The 17,928-nt window shown below is 40.2% G+C and overlaps 1 protein-coding gene across 6 annotated transcripts in view; it reads right to left on the bottom strand.

The window, feature by feature from the left end:
* The window catches only part of HAS3 (hyaluronan synthase 3), a 202,548-nt gene that overhangs the window by 90,623 nt on the left and 93,997 nt on the right, over window positions 1-17,928 (bottom strand). For 5 of the 6 annotated variants that reach the window (XM_027119458.1, XM_027119456.1, XM_027119461.1 and 2 more), the window contains one exon: window positions 9,007-9,147. The exons of the other annotated variant lie outside the window; for it this stretch is intronic. In XM_027119458.1, the coding sequence (XP_026975259.1) occupies window positions 9,007-9,147 (141 nt within the window). The remainder of the gene's footprint in view (window positions 1-9,006; window positions 9,148-17,928) is intronic. 6 annotated transcript variants of the gene reach the window in all.

Consider the following 17,928-nt stretch of genomic DNA (forward strand, 5'->3'; position numbering starts at 1 on the left):
CAGTTACTTCACAAAAGAGATACAGGAATAGAAAATAAGCACTTGAAAAAACATGAGCTGAACACAATTAGTCATCAGGGAAATACAAATTAAAACCGCAATGAGATGCCATTATGGATTCATTAAAATGGCTAAAAACTAAAAAAATAATATTGATACCAAGTGTTGGCAAGGATATGGAGCAACTGGAACTCTCATACCTTGCTAGTCATAATGTAAAATGGTACAACTATTTTGGAAGGTGTATAAGAAACTACCAAACTGTTTGGTAGTTTCTTATACACCTACCATATGACCCAACAATTCCACTCCTAGGTACTTACCCAAGAGAAACATATCTATCTATATATATATCTACATATCTCTATATATCTCTCTATATAGATAGATAGATAGATCTTCACACTAAGACTTGTACCAGAATATTCACAGCAACTACACTCATAATAGTTCACAACTGGAAACAACCTGAATGTCCATCAACAGGTAAATGTATGAACGACTGTGGTATAGTCATATAAAGTACTACTACTTAGCAATAAAAAGTGGTGAACTATTAATATACACAACATGGATGAATCTCAAAAACTTTTGCTGAGCAAAAGAATTCAAACATGAAGGGTATACACTTTATGATTCCATTTATATGATGCTCTAGAAAAGACAAATCTAACCTATAATAAGAGAAAGCGTATCAGTGGTGGGCAGGATTGGGGTGTGGAATGGGAGATGATCTGGGCACAGAGGAACTTCCTGAGGTGATGAAAATGTTCTATATTTTGACTATAGTGATGGTTACATGAGTTTATATCAATCCTCATTGAAATGTGTACTTAAAATGGGGGCATTTTACTGTATGTAAATTACACCTCGGTAAAGTTGATTTCAAAGAAAGCAAACTGCAGACTAACAGTATGTAATAACAGTAAAAGTAATAGTATGCTAATGTTCTGTTTTTGTAAAAGAAAAAAAGCCCATATAAAAAGCCCACATATGTTTGCATATACCTATAGGAACACAGGGAAAGGTGTGAAAGAATATATACCAAACTACTATCATTGTTTACTTTGGGAGGTAAGAATATTAAATATAACTAATATTTGGGAGAGACTGGATTTTTCTTTATATACCCGTGTATTGTTAGGCTCGTGGCAATAAGCGTGCACTACTTTTGACCGTGTAGTAGTTGGTATGCAGGTATGCTGCCAACACACCATCCCTGACCGCCGTTTCTCTCATCAAGAGTCAGAGGCTACTTCCCTTCCCCTTGAACCCGGGCTGATCTGGGGACTTACTTTGACAGTAGAATGTGGCAGAAGTCATACTAAGCCAGTTCTAGGTTTAGCTCTTAATAGGTCTGGCAGCTTCTGCTTTCGTTCTCTGGGAAACCATTCACCATGCAGCAAAGAAGTTTGACTTAGACTACTGAATGATGAGTATCCACACACAGGGACAGACAGAAGCCATGTGGAGGAGCACTAGGGTGCCCCAGTCAAGATCCCACCTGAATGCAACCTCCTGGGTGAGCCCAGCCTACACCGCACGCAGTAGAACCACCAGCTGAGCCCAGACAACACCATGTGGAGCAGATGAGCTGTCCCTGCCAAGCATGAACAATATTACAGAATTCTGAACAAATAAATGGTGGTTGTTTTAAGCCACTATGTTCTGAGGTCCTTTACTACACACAAGGGAACCAAAACATATGTTATGAAAGAAAAAGCCCTTACACTAAAATTTTTAAATTAGCAAATTAAAAGTTTAAATATTTCTGGAAACTACCTAATTAGAATGCCCTTAAGTTGATTCATTATAATGCTGCACCTTTAAACAAATTTTGTTGAGTAAGATACTTCTAAAGGCGATTTGTCATTCCTTGAGTAGTCTTATACATTACTTAATAGCAAAATGAATTAATAATTTATTACTTTTTTTTTTTTGGCTGCTGCCACATAGCTTACAGGATCTTAGTTCCCCAACCAGGGACTGAACCTGGGCTCCAGCAGTGAAAGCATGGAGCCCTAACCACTGGACCACCAGGGAATTCCCAGCAATTTATTACTTTAAACAAGACTTTTTTTCCCATTGCCATCAAGACCAACAAAATAACACAAAAGAGGACTTTTTTTAGTCCATTCACTTTGAAAAACACAATCTTCAAAAGATATTTTTCTCCATTTGACAATAGACACAGCAGGGGGTTCAAAAAGCCCTATCCCACCCACAATTTCAGGAAGTAATCTGTCAGTATATAAACAATTTAAAATATAAACAGCCTTTGAGTGAATCCACTTTGGCAAATATCAATCTTACAGAAATAAAGGTCCAGTTCTTTAATATGTACATATATATGAAATATGCATATATACACATACAATATATATTTCCATTAGCACACAAATATGAGAATTTATATTGCAGTACTGCATGTCATACGAAAAAAAGTGAAGTTTCATCCATAGAGGAATGGTTGAATAAGTAAACTGTAGTGTATCTATACTATAAAATATTATGCAGCTGTTAAAAGCTTCTCCCCTCTGGGCTTCCCTGGTGGCGCAGTGGTTGAGAGTCCGCCTGCCGATGCCGGGGACACGGGTTCGTGCCCCGGTCTGGGAAGATCCCACATGCCGCAGAGCAGCTGGGCCCGTGAGCCATGGCTGCTAAGCCTGCACGTCCGGAGCCTGTGCTCCGCAACGGGAGAGGCCACAACAGTGAGAGGCCCACGTACCGCAAAAAAAAAAAAAAAAAAAGCTTCTCTCCTCATCTTAATTCTGAGGCCAACCCAACTGGAACTCACAGTAGCCTGCTAGACAAATCCAATTATTCCATTTTCCTTTGTTTTCTACAACCGGCTAGAAGAAGGTGTTTGTCAGAGCAGAATTTGGAGCTGAATTTGCCCCTCTCTGGGCAGGTATCATCAGGTTTTCTAAAATCAGATTACGGGCTTCATCCTGGAGCTGGATGGGATCACGGGTTGCTCATCACTTGGATGAACTCTGAGGTGGCAAAGTGAATGCTGAACTAAAACATAAAAATTAAGCAGGTGATATGGAAAAGAGTTGACAAAGCACATTAAATAAGGGTGTTCTGCAGGTTGTAAGAGTTAGAAATATACCCTAAAGCCCAGGACCTACCCTTCTCCTGGCACATAGAGGAATTTGAGAAAAGGTACCTCCTAACCTAGAAGTATAAGCTGCTTTGTCCCCACATTCCCAGTGTCATTCTAGTTGCCGTGGCACACTCCCAACAGACCTGAGATTTAGTTCTCTTCCCTCATTCCTCTTTCCAAATATTAATTCCTGATCTTTCTTACAGAGTTCACTGAAGGTACTCTTAAGATGAAGCAATGTGAATATGGCTTTCTATTTCTGCTCTCAGTTTTAGAAGTTTCTGACCTAGAGTAAACTAGAACTTGTCTGAGCTTGCTAACTAGAAGACTACGTTCTGCCTCTAAAAATAAGTGCTGTGCTTTGTATGTCATGGTGACACTACCAGGTCTAAGTTGTTCTTCTAGGGCAGCAATGGGTTCACACTGAGTCATGCATCCATCCATCAGTCCTTCCCTGACCTCCTTCCCTTCATCCACACGCCCCCCCGCCGCAACATTCTCTGACAGGTTCCTCCATTCATTCTGGGAGCAAAGGTACACATTTTAGAGATAGCTGGTCAGGGTTAGAGGATAGGTCTGAAGCCATGGAATAATTTTTCTCTGTGAGACATTAGCAGTCTCATTCACTGCTGACAAGAGGATCCCTTTCTGGAAGGCAACTTAGCACTAAATATCAAGAGCCTTAAAAGCAGGCACATACTGTGACCTAGTAATTCCTTTCTAAGAACCTATCCTAAGGAAAGAATCAAAGATTCACCAAAGGATCTACGTATAAGAATAATCAATAGCATACTTCTTATAATCCTCATAAAGTTCCTCATAAAGGAACTGGAACCACCTAATTAAACAATATCTTTCTAGAAGATAATTAAATAAAATTATGATAAATTCAGGTTATTAATTAATAACAACCAATAAATCTTATATTTTCAAGAAATATTTAATGACATGGAAAAGTGCTTATAATGTTAAATTTTTTAAAAAGCAGGATACGTACAATGTAATTACAAGTCTGAGAAAGAAAAAGAAACTAGAAGGAAACATCAAAATGTAAACAAAGAATGGTTACTTCTGAATGGTGAGACTATTAGTGATTATTTTCTTTACACTTAATATTTTCCAAATTGCCCAAAATTATCACGTATTATTGATACAATTAGGAAGGGAAAGGTGTAAGAATAGATTTTAAAGTTATATCTCTCAGAAAAATTGACATGAGGAAGAAAAACAGAAGGAGGAAGAGAAGAAAAAAAATTATTCGGTCTGGGCTCCAACTTCCAAGTTTGGCCAGATTAGTATTTCCAATTTATATTAATATAAGTATTTATTGAATTGAACTATACTGATGCTAACCTAGGCAAACTTGGCAAGAAGCATTTCATTTAATTCTCTGAATTTTGCTGAAAAATTCTCCTTTCAAAGTATGTGAACTCTAATCCTTGACTGTTGTTCATTGCTGCTGAAATCTATGAATGCTGAACTCCCAGACTAGTATCCAATTATTCACACATCCAATCCACCTTTTCACCTTCAGGCTATGCTGTGAGTTGAAAATCTCTGAAAGCTAACATACAAAGCCATTTTTCAAAAACTGACCTGCTGTTCTTGATAACGATGAGGAACTGATGTAGCCCCAAAGCACTTTGCCACATTCAACTGCAGGGTCCCAAAGAGAAAAAGACAGACAAGACCGTTTCCTCTGAGCTCCCATAATACCCTACACAGGCCTCTCCCTAAATTAGCAGGTCACCTTAGAAGATCTGTGTATGAGTTGACGGCTCTGATTAAACTATAAGCTCCTTGAAGGAAGAGACAGTGGCTTTTTCGTGCTCCTATTTCCAGCCCCAGGCACAGAACCGGCCATTCAGTGCCTACTCAAAAAAAAAACTCAAAATATAAACCTTCTACATTTCAAAACAAAGGAAACAGAAAATATGAACAAAACTAAAATGTAAAAAAACCAAAGAAATATTTACAACATAAATGTTAGTGGTTCAAGATCTGTAAATATATAAAGCTTTTACAAATTAAATAACAAAATCAACACCCCAATGGAAAAATGAAGAAAGGATAGGAACAGGCAATTCACACATACACCCTCCACACACACAAAAATTTAGCTAATAAAAATATGAAAAATATTTAACGCTGTCAATTGAATAAATGAAAATAAAAACACAATAACATTTTTTTATGTATCTGCTTGATAAAAATAACACATAGCATATATAGTGCTGATGAGGGTACAAATATTCTCAAACATTAAAATATAAACTGGCACAATCTCTTGGGAAGATAATTTAGCAATAAATATGTTTTAAAATATGCATATGCTTTTAAGAAATTCTACTTTTAGAAATTTTTCCTAGGAAATTATCGTGGATCTGCACAAAGATTTAGCTACAAGAATATTCATCTTAACGTAATTCATAATAGTGAAAAATTAGAACAACCTTTAAGCTGGTCAGTTGAAAAAAATTATGATACATTCAAATGATATAGCCTCATGCAATCATTAAAAATTATAGAGGATGTGGAAAATGTGTGTTAATGACAGGAAAAAGATGCTTAATGACATGGGAAAATTTTCAGGATACAGTATTGTGTATTGGGTAAGAGACTGGGTCTGGAGTCAGATTGTCTGGATTGAAATTTTGGATTCATCATTAATTAGCTATGTAACATTAGGCAAGTTAGTACCCGTCTCTGTATCTGTTTCCTTATGTGTAAAAAAGTGTAACCTCTATGAAATAACAGCAACAATCTAGGCAACAATCACCAGTGGTTACTTAAAACCAATAGGAGGAAGGTTGATGGGGAGGTTTATTATGGATGTATCCTACTAGAAACACCACTGATCAATCTTCACATCACTAAAATGAGACACCAGACATCATACGCCTTGTAATGTGAGACAACAGGAAATACAATACACAGCACAGCCTATGAAATATTCTTGCCCCCTAAAATTTGACCCAAACTTACCCACGTGTCCGTATCTATCAATTTACTGGAAACATGGGGATTTAATTCCATTAAAATGAGGTTCAGACTTCCCTGGTGGCGCAGTGGTTAAGAATCTGCCTGCCAATGCGGGGGACACGGGTTCAAGCCCTGGTCCGGGAAGATCACACATGCCGCGGAGCAACTAAGCCTGTGCGCCACAACTACTAAGCCTGCACTCTAGAGCCCACGTGCCATGACTACTGGAGCCCATGCACCTAGAGCCCGTGCTCCGCAACAAGAAAAGCCACCGCAATGAGAAGCCTGCGCACCGCAATTAAGAGTAGCCCCCGCTCTCTGCAACTAGAGAAAGCCCGCGCACAGCAACGAAGACCCAATGCAGCCAAAAATAATAAATAAATAATTTTTTTTAAAAAATGAGGTTCAAGGACAATCAAAATAAATTGATGCTGATAAAAATTCAGAATAGTGCTTACCTCTGGGGCAGGTATAGCTTAGGAAGGGAAAAAAGGAAACTTTATGGGTTATTAGAAGTTTCTCTGTACTGATCTGGGTGATGGCAGATATGTAGAGAACCATAAAACTACACTATTAAAATTAGTGTACTTTATATCCTTTTCTATATGTATATGATACTTCAATCTTTTTTTTTTAATGAAAAGAAAAAAAAAGCTCCTGCTGATTTTCCACCATTGTCTAGTGGCAGGATGAAAAGTAGATGTGGTTAGGGAACTGAAGCCAAGAGGAAGCGGTAGTACTGCACCTGGCTCCTACCTATGGGCCTGTGTTCCCATGGAACTCCCCCTACTGCAAAGAAGAGCTGGGGATGGGGAGAGCACAAGGCCTGGACCACTGAAACTAGGGTACTTATTAAAGAAGTCTTATAAAGTGGCTGTCACAAGGATTTCCACACCAATAGTAAACTGAGGACATGGGCTATGTTGTAAAAATGGGCTTTAATTTCACTTAAAGGATTTCAGTCAGCCATCTCATCTATGCACCTGGACAAGTTGGTAAGGTGAATTAGAAAGTAGCAGTTAAAGCTAAGGCAATGTTTACAGCTGGATACTTGTTAGAGTAGGCTACAGGAAGATTAGAACTTTGAGAACTGATGGAATATGCTTTGAAATGCCAGAAGGCAGTTTTGGAAATTGGGCTAATTATAGGACTATGTAAGGAGAAGCAAGCCCTCTCTCCCACTCAACCTAGTCCTTCATCCCCACCTTCAATCTCACCACAGGAAATGATTTGGACTGGCCCGTGGAGATGGAGAAATGTGCCTTTTCAGCGTTTATCACGCCAATGATAGCGGTCTACCAGAAGTCACAGAGAACAGGCATGTTTTGTTGATGCATCAGACACATCCTTCTCAGACTGATGATCACAATGATACACACAAATGGAAGTCAGAGGTACATTTGATTCTGTAATACGTTAAACTTAACACTCACACCTATTGTGAGACAATCATTTCTCATAATGGTGCACTTGTCTGGTATGTTTCAGACCCATATTTAAGACTAAGGCAAATATAGAAAGTTCGCCCTTCTTCAAAGGGCAGAAAAAAACACTTTTAATTTCACTCTCATGAGATTTTCCTTTCAGCAATAAAAGAATTTAAGTGGTGGGAGATCTAGGTTCTATCTTCTTTAGCCAGAGGGCCACCCAGAAATTAGGAAAATTAAGGGCTACGTTCGTGGAAATGATGCATGGCTATGTGGAATCTTTGGAAATCCTTAAAAATGCTGGTGAAGGAAGAACTCGACGTAAATTCTTGATACAAGAGGCAAAAGCTAGTTTGCTGTTTTTTGGGTTTTTTTGGTCATGCCATGCAGCATGCGGAATCTTAGTTCCCCGACCAGGAATCGAACCCACGCCCCCTGCATTGGAAGCGCAGAGTCCTAACCACTGGACCGCCAGGGAATCCCAAAGCTAGCTTGTTTTTCAGAACCTTTCCCTAGTGGGTAAAGAGTAAAATTATTATTTTTTTTGCGGTACGCGGGCCTCCCACTGCTGTGGCCTCTCCCGTTGCGGAGCACAGGCTCCGGACGCGCAGGCTCAGCGGCCATGGCTCACGGGCCCAGCCGCTCCGTGGCATGCGGGATCTTCCCAGACCGGGGCACGAACCCGTGTCCCCTGCATCGGCAGGCGGACTCTCAACCACTGCACCACCAGGGAAGCCCCAAGAGTAAAATTTAATCCTTACAATAGCCATATGAGGTAAGTGCTATTAATATCCTCTTTTTATATATAAGGACACTGAGGCACCAAGAGGTTGAGAAACATTCCCATGATCACAAAGCTGATAAGCATTAGCTTGGGATTTGATCCCAAGCAGTGTGACTCTAGAGCCCACGGCCTTACAACTCTCAGCTTGTGTGGTTTTGAGCAACTTCCTTCGAGTTGGTAGGTTCAATTCTTAGCACTAGTATTTACCAGCTGAATGAGTCTTGAACGAATTTCTGAAGGTCCCTGTGCTACAGTTTCCCCATCTATAAAATGGGTCCAACAACAGCCTCTTTACAGAATTTCTTAGGAAAATTAGATGAGATTATATACACGTAGAGGACCTGGCACACAGAAGTCATTCAACCAGAGTTAGCACTCTTCTTTCCCTGTCTAACATTCCCCTTCTTTTCATGGTTGCTGCTGCTCAGCAAGTGGGAAACTTCTCATTCCAGCTCTGAGGAAAATCAGGGCCCCAACATAGCTCAGCGGAGGAGACTAAGCAGTTGTAGAAGCATGGGCACTACTGCTGCCAATCTCTTGGTGCGCGTTGGACATTTGCTAAATCCTTGAACAGGAAGTAACTCACCTCAGCCCCCAAATTGTCCTCACCTTGCTAGCATAACAAGCCTCCAGGTGCACAGATTTGGTTCCACAGCCATACTGCTCCCTGACCCCATTCCAGATGCTGGAACAAGAAAACTCACCTAATGCCCTGACAATTCGCATCAGGATTTCCCCGACTTTCATTCTGGTCTCCAGTGTGTGCTTGTCTTTACCGCCATCATACTGTGCCAACAGGCCAGGCAAGATTTTCTCAGGGTACACATCTGAGAGAAGGGCAACCCCTAGGGTTGAAAATAAAAAGAAAGGATTTATTATTGTTAAGCACTGAAAAGAAAATAAGCCCAGACAGCCTGTGATGGGATGAAAATAGAGACATCTAAACCCACCTCTGTCATTCTACCAGCAAGGGCTGCCCTGTATTTGGAGTGACAACATTGTGAGTGGAAAGAGCATGGGTCTCAGAGTTCACACTCCAGGATTCTTCTAGTCTCAGGCCTATATGATCTCTAAGATCACTTTCAGCACTGACATTCTACGATCTATGGATTCTAGACTCTGGAAGCAGAGGCTAGATGATTACATATCATGGCAGGGATTTACACAGCAGTGGGAGAAGACCAGATCAAATGTCCTCGAGGGAGTCTTCCAAGTCTGAGACACTAAGGTTCTATGACAAGTATCGTCGCTGCCCACACATCAGTCTTAAGCACAGCAGTGCTTCCTGTCTTTGCTGCAGTTCTCTACCCCAGTATGAGTTTTCTCTGTAAAACTGTCAGTGATGAGAACAATTTCTGTAAGGCAATAAGGAATGCAAATTCTGGGCATGATTAGTAGTAGACTGTGCTTCCGGCTGAGTTCCCTGATCAGAATTAGGAAGATCCTGCTCTTGAGTCTCCCTTCCTAGTACTTGCTGATCCCCTCTCCCATCACGCCAGAACTCCTAGATGTAGAATCTGCAGCAGTGTTATTATCTGAGCCCAACCCCGTATCGAGTGAACTTTACAGGGGCTGACAGAGGAGGCGAGACATGACTAAGACAGGACCAGAAATAAAGCCCCTAGTCTCAAAACTATATAAATACAAATTCCATTACTTGGGGGGAGGGGTTAGGTACTATACTCTAAAGAATAGTGAGGGAAAAGGAAAAAAACAAATGAAGGAAGGAAACTCAGGTCTCAAACTACACCCAGGGTGAGAATGCTTCTCACCACCTCTACCTCAACCACTCTGGTCCATCATTTCTGGCCTGACTTTTTTCAAAAATCTCCTAATTGGTCTCCGTGCTTCTACCCTATTCCTGCACTGCAGCTGGAACTATCTGGTCAAAATGAATCAGACCTCATCATTCTTCTGCCCAAACCGTCACTGGTTTCCCTTCTTCCCTTAATATGAGCAGCCCCCATCCCCCAGCTGCCTTCGCTCTGCCTCTGACCTCATCTCTTACCATGCTCTCCCTTCCTCACTGTCCTCCAGCAACTGAGGCTGGAACTCCTAGCTGTAGACCACGCTGCTCTGGACCCAGCATCTTCGCCTTACTTCTCCCTCTGCCTAGGCTGCTCCTCCTCCAGGTAGCCCATGGCTTGCTCCTAAAAGCCCATCATGTCTCTGTTCAAATACCACATTCATCGTATATGAAATGACAGCCTCCTTCTTCTACCACTCTTTATCCTTCTCACCCTGCTTCATTGTTCTTCTTAGCACTTAACAGTACCTGAAATGATATATACTTGTTTATTTATTGACTGCTGTCCCCAGAATGTGAACTCTACAAAGTCAAGGATTTTGTTTTGTTCCCCACTGTAGCCTCAATGCCTAGAAGAGTGCCAGCACATAACAAGTGCTCAATAACTATTTGTCAAACGAATGAATGAATAAAAGGGTTCAAAGATACAGTCTTGATATAAATTTCAGGAATTAAGAAAGACAAGATGGGGAAGGAGTAATATAAATGCTTGACAAATCTATAATTATTTTTTATCTGAGTTTACCATTCTTCCATTTAATTTGACAATCTTGCAGGCAAAGTCTATATACTGTTTTCTATGTTATAGGTTGGGGTTCCATTCTCTTATAAATAGATATACACCAAGGCGATGCAACTGCTGAGGGCTACACCTGCTTGTCCATCGTCTTGTCTGCCCTCCTCACCCCTATACCTTTTCATTGCCTGAAAAGCCTGGGAAGTCTCTGCATGTGGGTCTTAAGCCACATTTGTCTTCCTTTTTTTTTTTGGTGTTGGGGGTAGGAGTTTATTAATTAATTTATTTACTTTTGCTGTGTTGCGTCTTCATTTCTGTGCGAGGGCTTTCTCTAGTTGTGGCAAGTGGGGGTCACTCTTCATCGCAGTGCGCGGGCCTCTCACTATCACGGCCTCTTTAGTTGCGGAGCACAGGCTCCAGACACGCAGGCTCAGAAATTGTGGCTCACGGGCCTAGTTGCTCCGCAGCATGTGGGATCCCCAGACCAGGGCTCGAACCCGTGTCCCCTGCATTAGCAGGCAGATTCTCAACCACTGCGCCACCAGGGAAGCCCTGTGTTCCTTTATGTGGCCTCCAGTTTTACATAAACAGAAGCTCTGCTCTTTAGGGAGTTTCAGGCTGTGGCAGAACCTGAATTAGACAGCTTCCCTGTTGGCAAAATGTGACAATGCATTTGTAGGTAGCTCTATTACGCAAAACGAGGGGTAAGTTTTTGGAGGTCCAAGGTGGAGTTGGAGACCTCCTAGCATAGGAAAAATGTCTGCAGCTAAGAAAAGGATAAATGAAGGAAACAGCTTCCACATTCTAAAAGAACCCAAAGGAAAAGTGAATTGATAGTTGGTAACTGCAACGCTGGCACATGTTTTATCACTGATGTATCACAAGGCCTGGTATGTATTACAGATCTGTAGCAGTCATAACTACTTCTTCATCAGAAGTTCCTAACTCGAAATTCAGTGGATTTGTTTTCTTTTAGGAATATAGTTGTGACTTCATAATGGAACTCAGTCGTAAAATGGGATTTGCTCTATAAAACTTTGATCTATATCGAGCTTTTCTGAAAAACATGTACTACTAAAGTTCCTTCTACTGTCACTTATGCCTATTTTTATCTCACTAATCTTTAGCAGAGAAGTTATTTACTTCTATGAGAATATCCTGCTGTATACTTCAAAACCAAATGAGCTCTTGATTTCCTCTCTGTAGCAGACAGGCATTTTGGTTGCACACAGCATCTACTCTCTCTTCTGGTAACAACACCTGCTGTTCCTTTGGGAAATATCCCTTCCCTACTCTCAGTCTATGTAGTTTGAGTGGGGCTAACTACCCACTTTCTCTCTCCTCATGTGTTAACAAACTCATGTCAAGGCTGCCTTAGGATATTCCATGCCATCACCACCACAATGTTTGGTTCAGGAATGGGGGAAGAGACTCAATCCTGGAGCCAATTTTGGAACTACCAGGAAAGATGAACTCCTGGAGTCTGTGGGGGGGGGGGGGGGGGGGATTGTTTTGTTTTGTCTTCTTGTTTTTGCCTGTAGAAGTGATTAACCTGGAGCTGCCAGTGGCCATCATGTGGAGAAAGTCAACCCCAAAATGGTGCAAACACAGAGGAGGGTCAAGCCAAGAGAGGAAAGGAGAAAAGGAGAGAACTGTGTCGTGCTTTGAGCCCCGGGATCCAATTATACATTTACTCACTAGAACCCTTGGATACATAAGCCAATAAATATCCTTTCATGCTTATGCCAGTTTGATTTTTTTTCAACCAAAGGAATCCTAATATATCCTTCTTCAGGTTAAAAAAACAAATTCAGATTTTTAAAAAAACTTTTCCTATAATGCCAAACTTTTAGTTCCACCAGGGAGCATTAATTCTCCCAATCTTACATAAAAAGGTTGCCAATAGCAAAGTACAATTTCCTTGCTTCCCACAGTCCTAGGTTAGCAATTGTTTATCTTCCTGCTGGCCTGCTCCACAGACTGCTGCCAAATGGCTCTCTGACTGAGTTTACCTTCTCAGGATACAGTTGCCACCTATGACTTTATGAATCCCTAGGGGACAATGGTTCCTTCCTCACTCTTAGACGGAGCAGTGAAGAGAATCACATATGATGGTTAAGACTATATAACAATTTAAAGGGATGAGATTTTGTGTGGCTGTTTTGTTTCTTCTTTGAAAAGTTTTTTGAATTTTGACAACTGAGGAAGCCTGACCATAACCTTCATATGCCCCTTGGCCCCTCCTTTGTAATATGAAAACAGGGTAATTTCTGGGTCAGCACTAGCTTTAAGGAAACATGACACGTCAATCCCTTTGGCAATAAGGACCAAATGATTGTGTGAGAGATACCTGCTCCTGCTCTGATCACAGGAAAATGACTATGCATTTCAAGATGTGGTGTAACAGATAAGATACAGAGAAAGCAAAGGTGAACCAAATCTGGCAGGAGTTCATGAAAGCGTTCTGATCTGTGTTTTGGGGCAAAGCACAGGATAAGGCAAATTAACCAACTGAAAAAATATTATTGAAAGTACTTTATGCGACAAAATAGAGACAGTCAACTTTGTAAAATAACTGGGTTTTTTCCCCAAAAGACTTTCATTACAAAGCCAGAAACGTATTCTGATCCAGTATTGACTTCAAGATGATCCCTCAGCATGCTGCTCAGTGATTCTGCAGACCTTGGGCAGTCACCATAGTTTAGGTCTCACTTTACACAGTGCTCTTGCATTGTAGGAAAGACAGTCTAATCCTAAATGTCCTTGCTGACTGGCTCTATCCCAGGAATCTGCTACGTCATCCCCACTTTAAAACCAACCAGATTTATTCCCCTGGGCAGACAACAACCTACCTTCCAAAATACCCACATCAACTTGGAAACCACCTACTCACTTGAATTTCTCAGGTATTTCTGCAGAAAACTGTTAAGAAACACAACTCCCCACATATTGAATGATTCCATTTATATGAAAATGTCCAAAATAGGCAAATTTACACACAGAAAGTAGGTTCAGTGGTTGCTTAGGGCTGTGGGAGTCGGTGGGGGGGAATAGGGACTGACTGCTAACGATATGGAGTTTCTTTACGGAGGGTAAAACATTCTCAAATTAATTATGGTGATGGTTACACACTCTGTGAATATAATAAAAAACACTGAATTGTATATTTTACATGGGTGAATTGTATGGTATATGCATTATATCTCAAAAACTTGTTATTAAAAAACTGTAAGAGTTGTACAACTCAAAAGAAAAAAAAATCCGATTAAAAAATGGGCAGATGATCTGAATAGGCATTTTTCCTAAAGAAGACATACAGATGGCCAAGAGGCACATGAAAAGATGTTCAACATCACTAATCATCAAGGAAATATAAATCAAAACCACAATGAGATACCACCTCACACCTGTTAGAAGGCTATTATCAAAAAGACAAGATATAACAAGTGTTGGAGAGGATGTGGAGAAAAGGAGACTCTCGTGTACGGTCAGTAGGACTGTAAATTGGTATGGCTACTGTGGAAAACAGTATGGAGGTTCCTGAAAAAATTAAAAATAAAACTACCATATGACCTAGCAATTCCACTACCAGGCATTTATCCAAAGAAAACAAAAACACAAACTCAAAAAGATACATGCACTCCTATGTTCATTACAGCATTGTTTACAACAGCCAAGATACGAAAACAATCTAAAAGTCTATCAATGAATGAATGGACAAAGAAGACATGGTGTATACACACACACACACACACACACACACACACACACAATGGAATACTATTCAGCCATGAAAAAGAAAGAAATCTTAACATTTTCAACAACATGGGTGGATCATGAGAGAATTATGCTAAGTGAAATAAGTCAGACAAAGAAAGACATCCATAAAAAAAAAGAAGAAGCTTCTAAAGAACTCTTATGGAATAAATACTAATATCTATTGTTAAGTGAAATGCAAGGTACAAAACAATGTGTATAGAATTCAACAATTTGTGCACAAAGGGGAAATACATACACACATTTATACATTCATAAATAGTTCTGGAAGGATACACAAGTAACCAATGATATTGGTTGTTTCTAGGGAGGGAAATGGAGTGACTAGAGGATAAATAAGAGAGAAGAGACTTTTTACTCTGTATCTTTTGGTACCTTTTGAATTTTGAACCATGTAATGTATCAAATATAACTAAATAAAATACAAGTTAAAAAATTGTGATAAAGGGCACAGTCTTTTAAATAGAACAGCCCCTTTTAGAGATGAAAATGTAAAAATAATTTTCAATCAAATATAACAGAATGATCACAAACATCTTCCTCCTGAAATCTCACTAAAGTTATAGTCAAGGAGTAAAAAATACTGACAAACAAGGATAAAAAGAATATAGGTATCAAAGGCTGAAATCTGGGACTTCCCTGGTGGCGCAGTGGTTAAGAATCCACCTGCCAATGCAGGGGACACGGGTTCGATCCCTGGCGTGGGAAGATCCCATATGCCACAGAGCAACTAAGCCCAGGCGCCACAACTACTGAGCCTGTGCTCTAGAGCCCACGAGCCACAACTACTGAAGCCCACATGCCACAACTACTGAGCCCACATGCCACAACTACTGAAGTTCGTGCGCTCTAGGGCCCATGTGTCGCAACTACTGAGCCCACATGCTGCAACTACTGAAGCCCACGCACCTAGAGCCCGTGCTCCGCAACAAGAGAAGCCACCAAAATAAGAAGTTCACGTACCACAATGAAGAGTAGCCCCCTCTCGCTGCAACCAAAGAAAGCCTGTGCGCAGCAAGGAAGACCCAATGCAGCCAAAAAAAAAAAGGCTTAAGTCTGAGTAAAGAGAGCAAAGATGGGACAAAATAATGATATATATTTGATAGAGTTGTTGGATCATTTGTAAAAAATCAGCAATAATTACATAGAAAACTAAGCAAATATACAAGAAAGGACAACTGAACTAGGCTTAGCAATGAATAATATCCAGAGTCAGCAACAAGCACTGCCCAATGATTTAGCCAAAAACTGTGATGGGGAAATGGCAGAAGGAGAAGGGGTAGAGGCGTGCATGTGCAGGCATGTGTGCATGTGGATGCTAAATCTTCATCTAACATACAGGAGATTAGTAGAAAATGTGCAACATTTTTAACATTGAGATCCATGAGAGCATTTTATTTATAAATAGGGAGGTAATTACTAGAAGAAACTATTTAAACAGGGGTAGAGGAAATGGTTATCTCTGAGGACTGTAACCATGAGGGGGTAAGCAGGGCAGGAGACAAGCTTCTTGATTCTTTACAAACTATGTTCAGAGAAATTAACAGAAATAAGTTTGTTTTAAAAACTAGAAAGAAGGTAAAATGTATATTAACCTGGGAGGAAGCTCTAGTTTGAAAGAACAATGATGGTGAAGAGGTAAGGCACAAGGAAATTTTCCTTCTGATGACAAAAAGATAATCACCAACCTGTGATTGTCCTCTCTTGTTGCAGCTCAAGGACACAAAGATAAGGTAGAACCTGAAGAGAAGGAGACTACTACCCTCTAGCAGGGTATTTCAGTTGTTACATTAGAGACCGCTCATTATAATGGAAACTAACAATCATTTCAGCTCCAAGAATCCAGGAAGCTGCACAAACTGGAGAAGTTGGTTATTAAATCAAGGAAGTATGGGGAACTCAACTGAATAGCTGGGCTCTCCTTGTAATCAGAGTAAATGATAGCGTCTAGCATGCCAACGTGATGTTAAGTTTCTCTAAAGCTCCAAGGTTGTGTTAAGTGTGGACAAGCCCCAACAACTTTATAAAGATCCAAGATGAGCAAGTGTTACTCAGGCCTGAGGAAAAAAGAGGGTTAGACTAATAAGTTGAAGATTTTTTTGTAAGAATGGCGGTACAGTACCCAGTGTCTGCCTCTTTAATCAAGATCTAAATAATATACTCAAACACTAAAATAAGGCCAATGTATTTGCTTACATTGTTCTCTAATTCCCATTTTGGAGGGCAAAAAGTTAAAATTAGTAATAATCTATATTTACCGACAGTTCACTATACTTGCCGGAAGCCATTTGGATCATGAAATATTTATTTGTTTATTATAATAAATAAAAACCTAATAGCAAGGACAGTAAAAACTCCTAACATTTAACGAGTGCTTTCAATATGCTGGGCATGGTCCTAAGTACTTTATATGCATTCATCCCTTTAATGCTTCCAACAATCCTTTGAATTAGATGCTACTTTCATTCCTAATTTTACTGAGGGAGAAGCTGAGGAACAGAAGGGTGAAAAATATGGCCCAAGATCACAGAGCTGCCATGTGACAGAGCAGGACTGCAAACCTTCATCTGCTACCCACCACCCACCCGGCTGCAGTGCCTAGGAGAAAATAACTGCTGGAATAGCACTAGCTTTGCAAATCTTAACCCCAAAGATAGCAAATCTTACATTTTTCAGTATTCATCAGCCATAAAGTTTACTTTCTGTTAGACTCCAAGGTCAGAGGAAGGACAGGAACTCTGTACAATGCATCCCGTATGAACAAGGCAGAATCCTCTTGGGTCTAGTTGGGCTTCACAGGGACTGCCTTGTTCTTAATTGGTGTATTTATTTATATCTATCTTTATGTGGAAAAGGGAGGTAGTAATGTTAATGAAATTCACAGATGACTTTAACTTGAGATGCTGCTAACATTAGTGATGACAGAGGAGACATACAAAAGGAAATAAAAAACTTAGATTTTAGTGAGTTTCAGTTTTCCATCAGTGATTCCTAGACACCTCCACTCCACATATTTATGGCTATTGCGAGTCCCCTAAATCTCTTATTCTATTACCCTCCCCCAATAAATAAAATAAAACCCAAAACAGCACCAAAAAGCTTAGAGTCCACTTTGTCAGGACTGCTTCTATCAAATACTTCTGCATGATTCAGAACAGAGGTGAGAAAAGTGAGCCTCAAAAACATGATGATCAAGGGTTCTGTAGTACATACAGAAATATGAACAAAGCTGCACTAATTGACTGAAGGCATAAGTGAGGAAGGAAGGAAAACAGCAATTACCTCTGCTTTGAGAGTAATCACTGC

The sequence above is a fragment of the Aethalodelphis obliquidens genome, unplaced genomic scaffold (genome assembly GCF_003676395.1).
Source record: "Aethalodelphis obliquidens isolate GAN/ISIS:26980383/991018 unplaced genomic scaffold, ASM367639v1 scaffold20, whole genome shotgun sequence".
In the NCBI taxonomy this organism is placed as follows: Eukaryota; Metazoa; Chordata; class Mammalia; order Artiodactyla; family Delphinidae; genus Aethalodelphis; species Aethalodelphis obliquidens.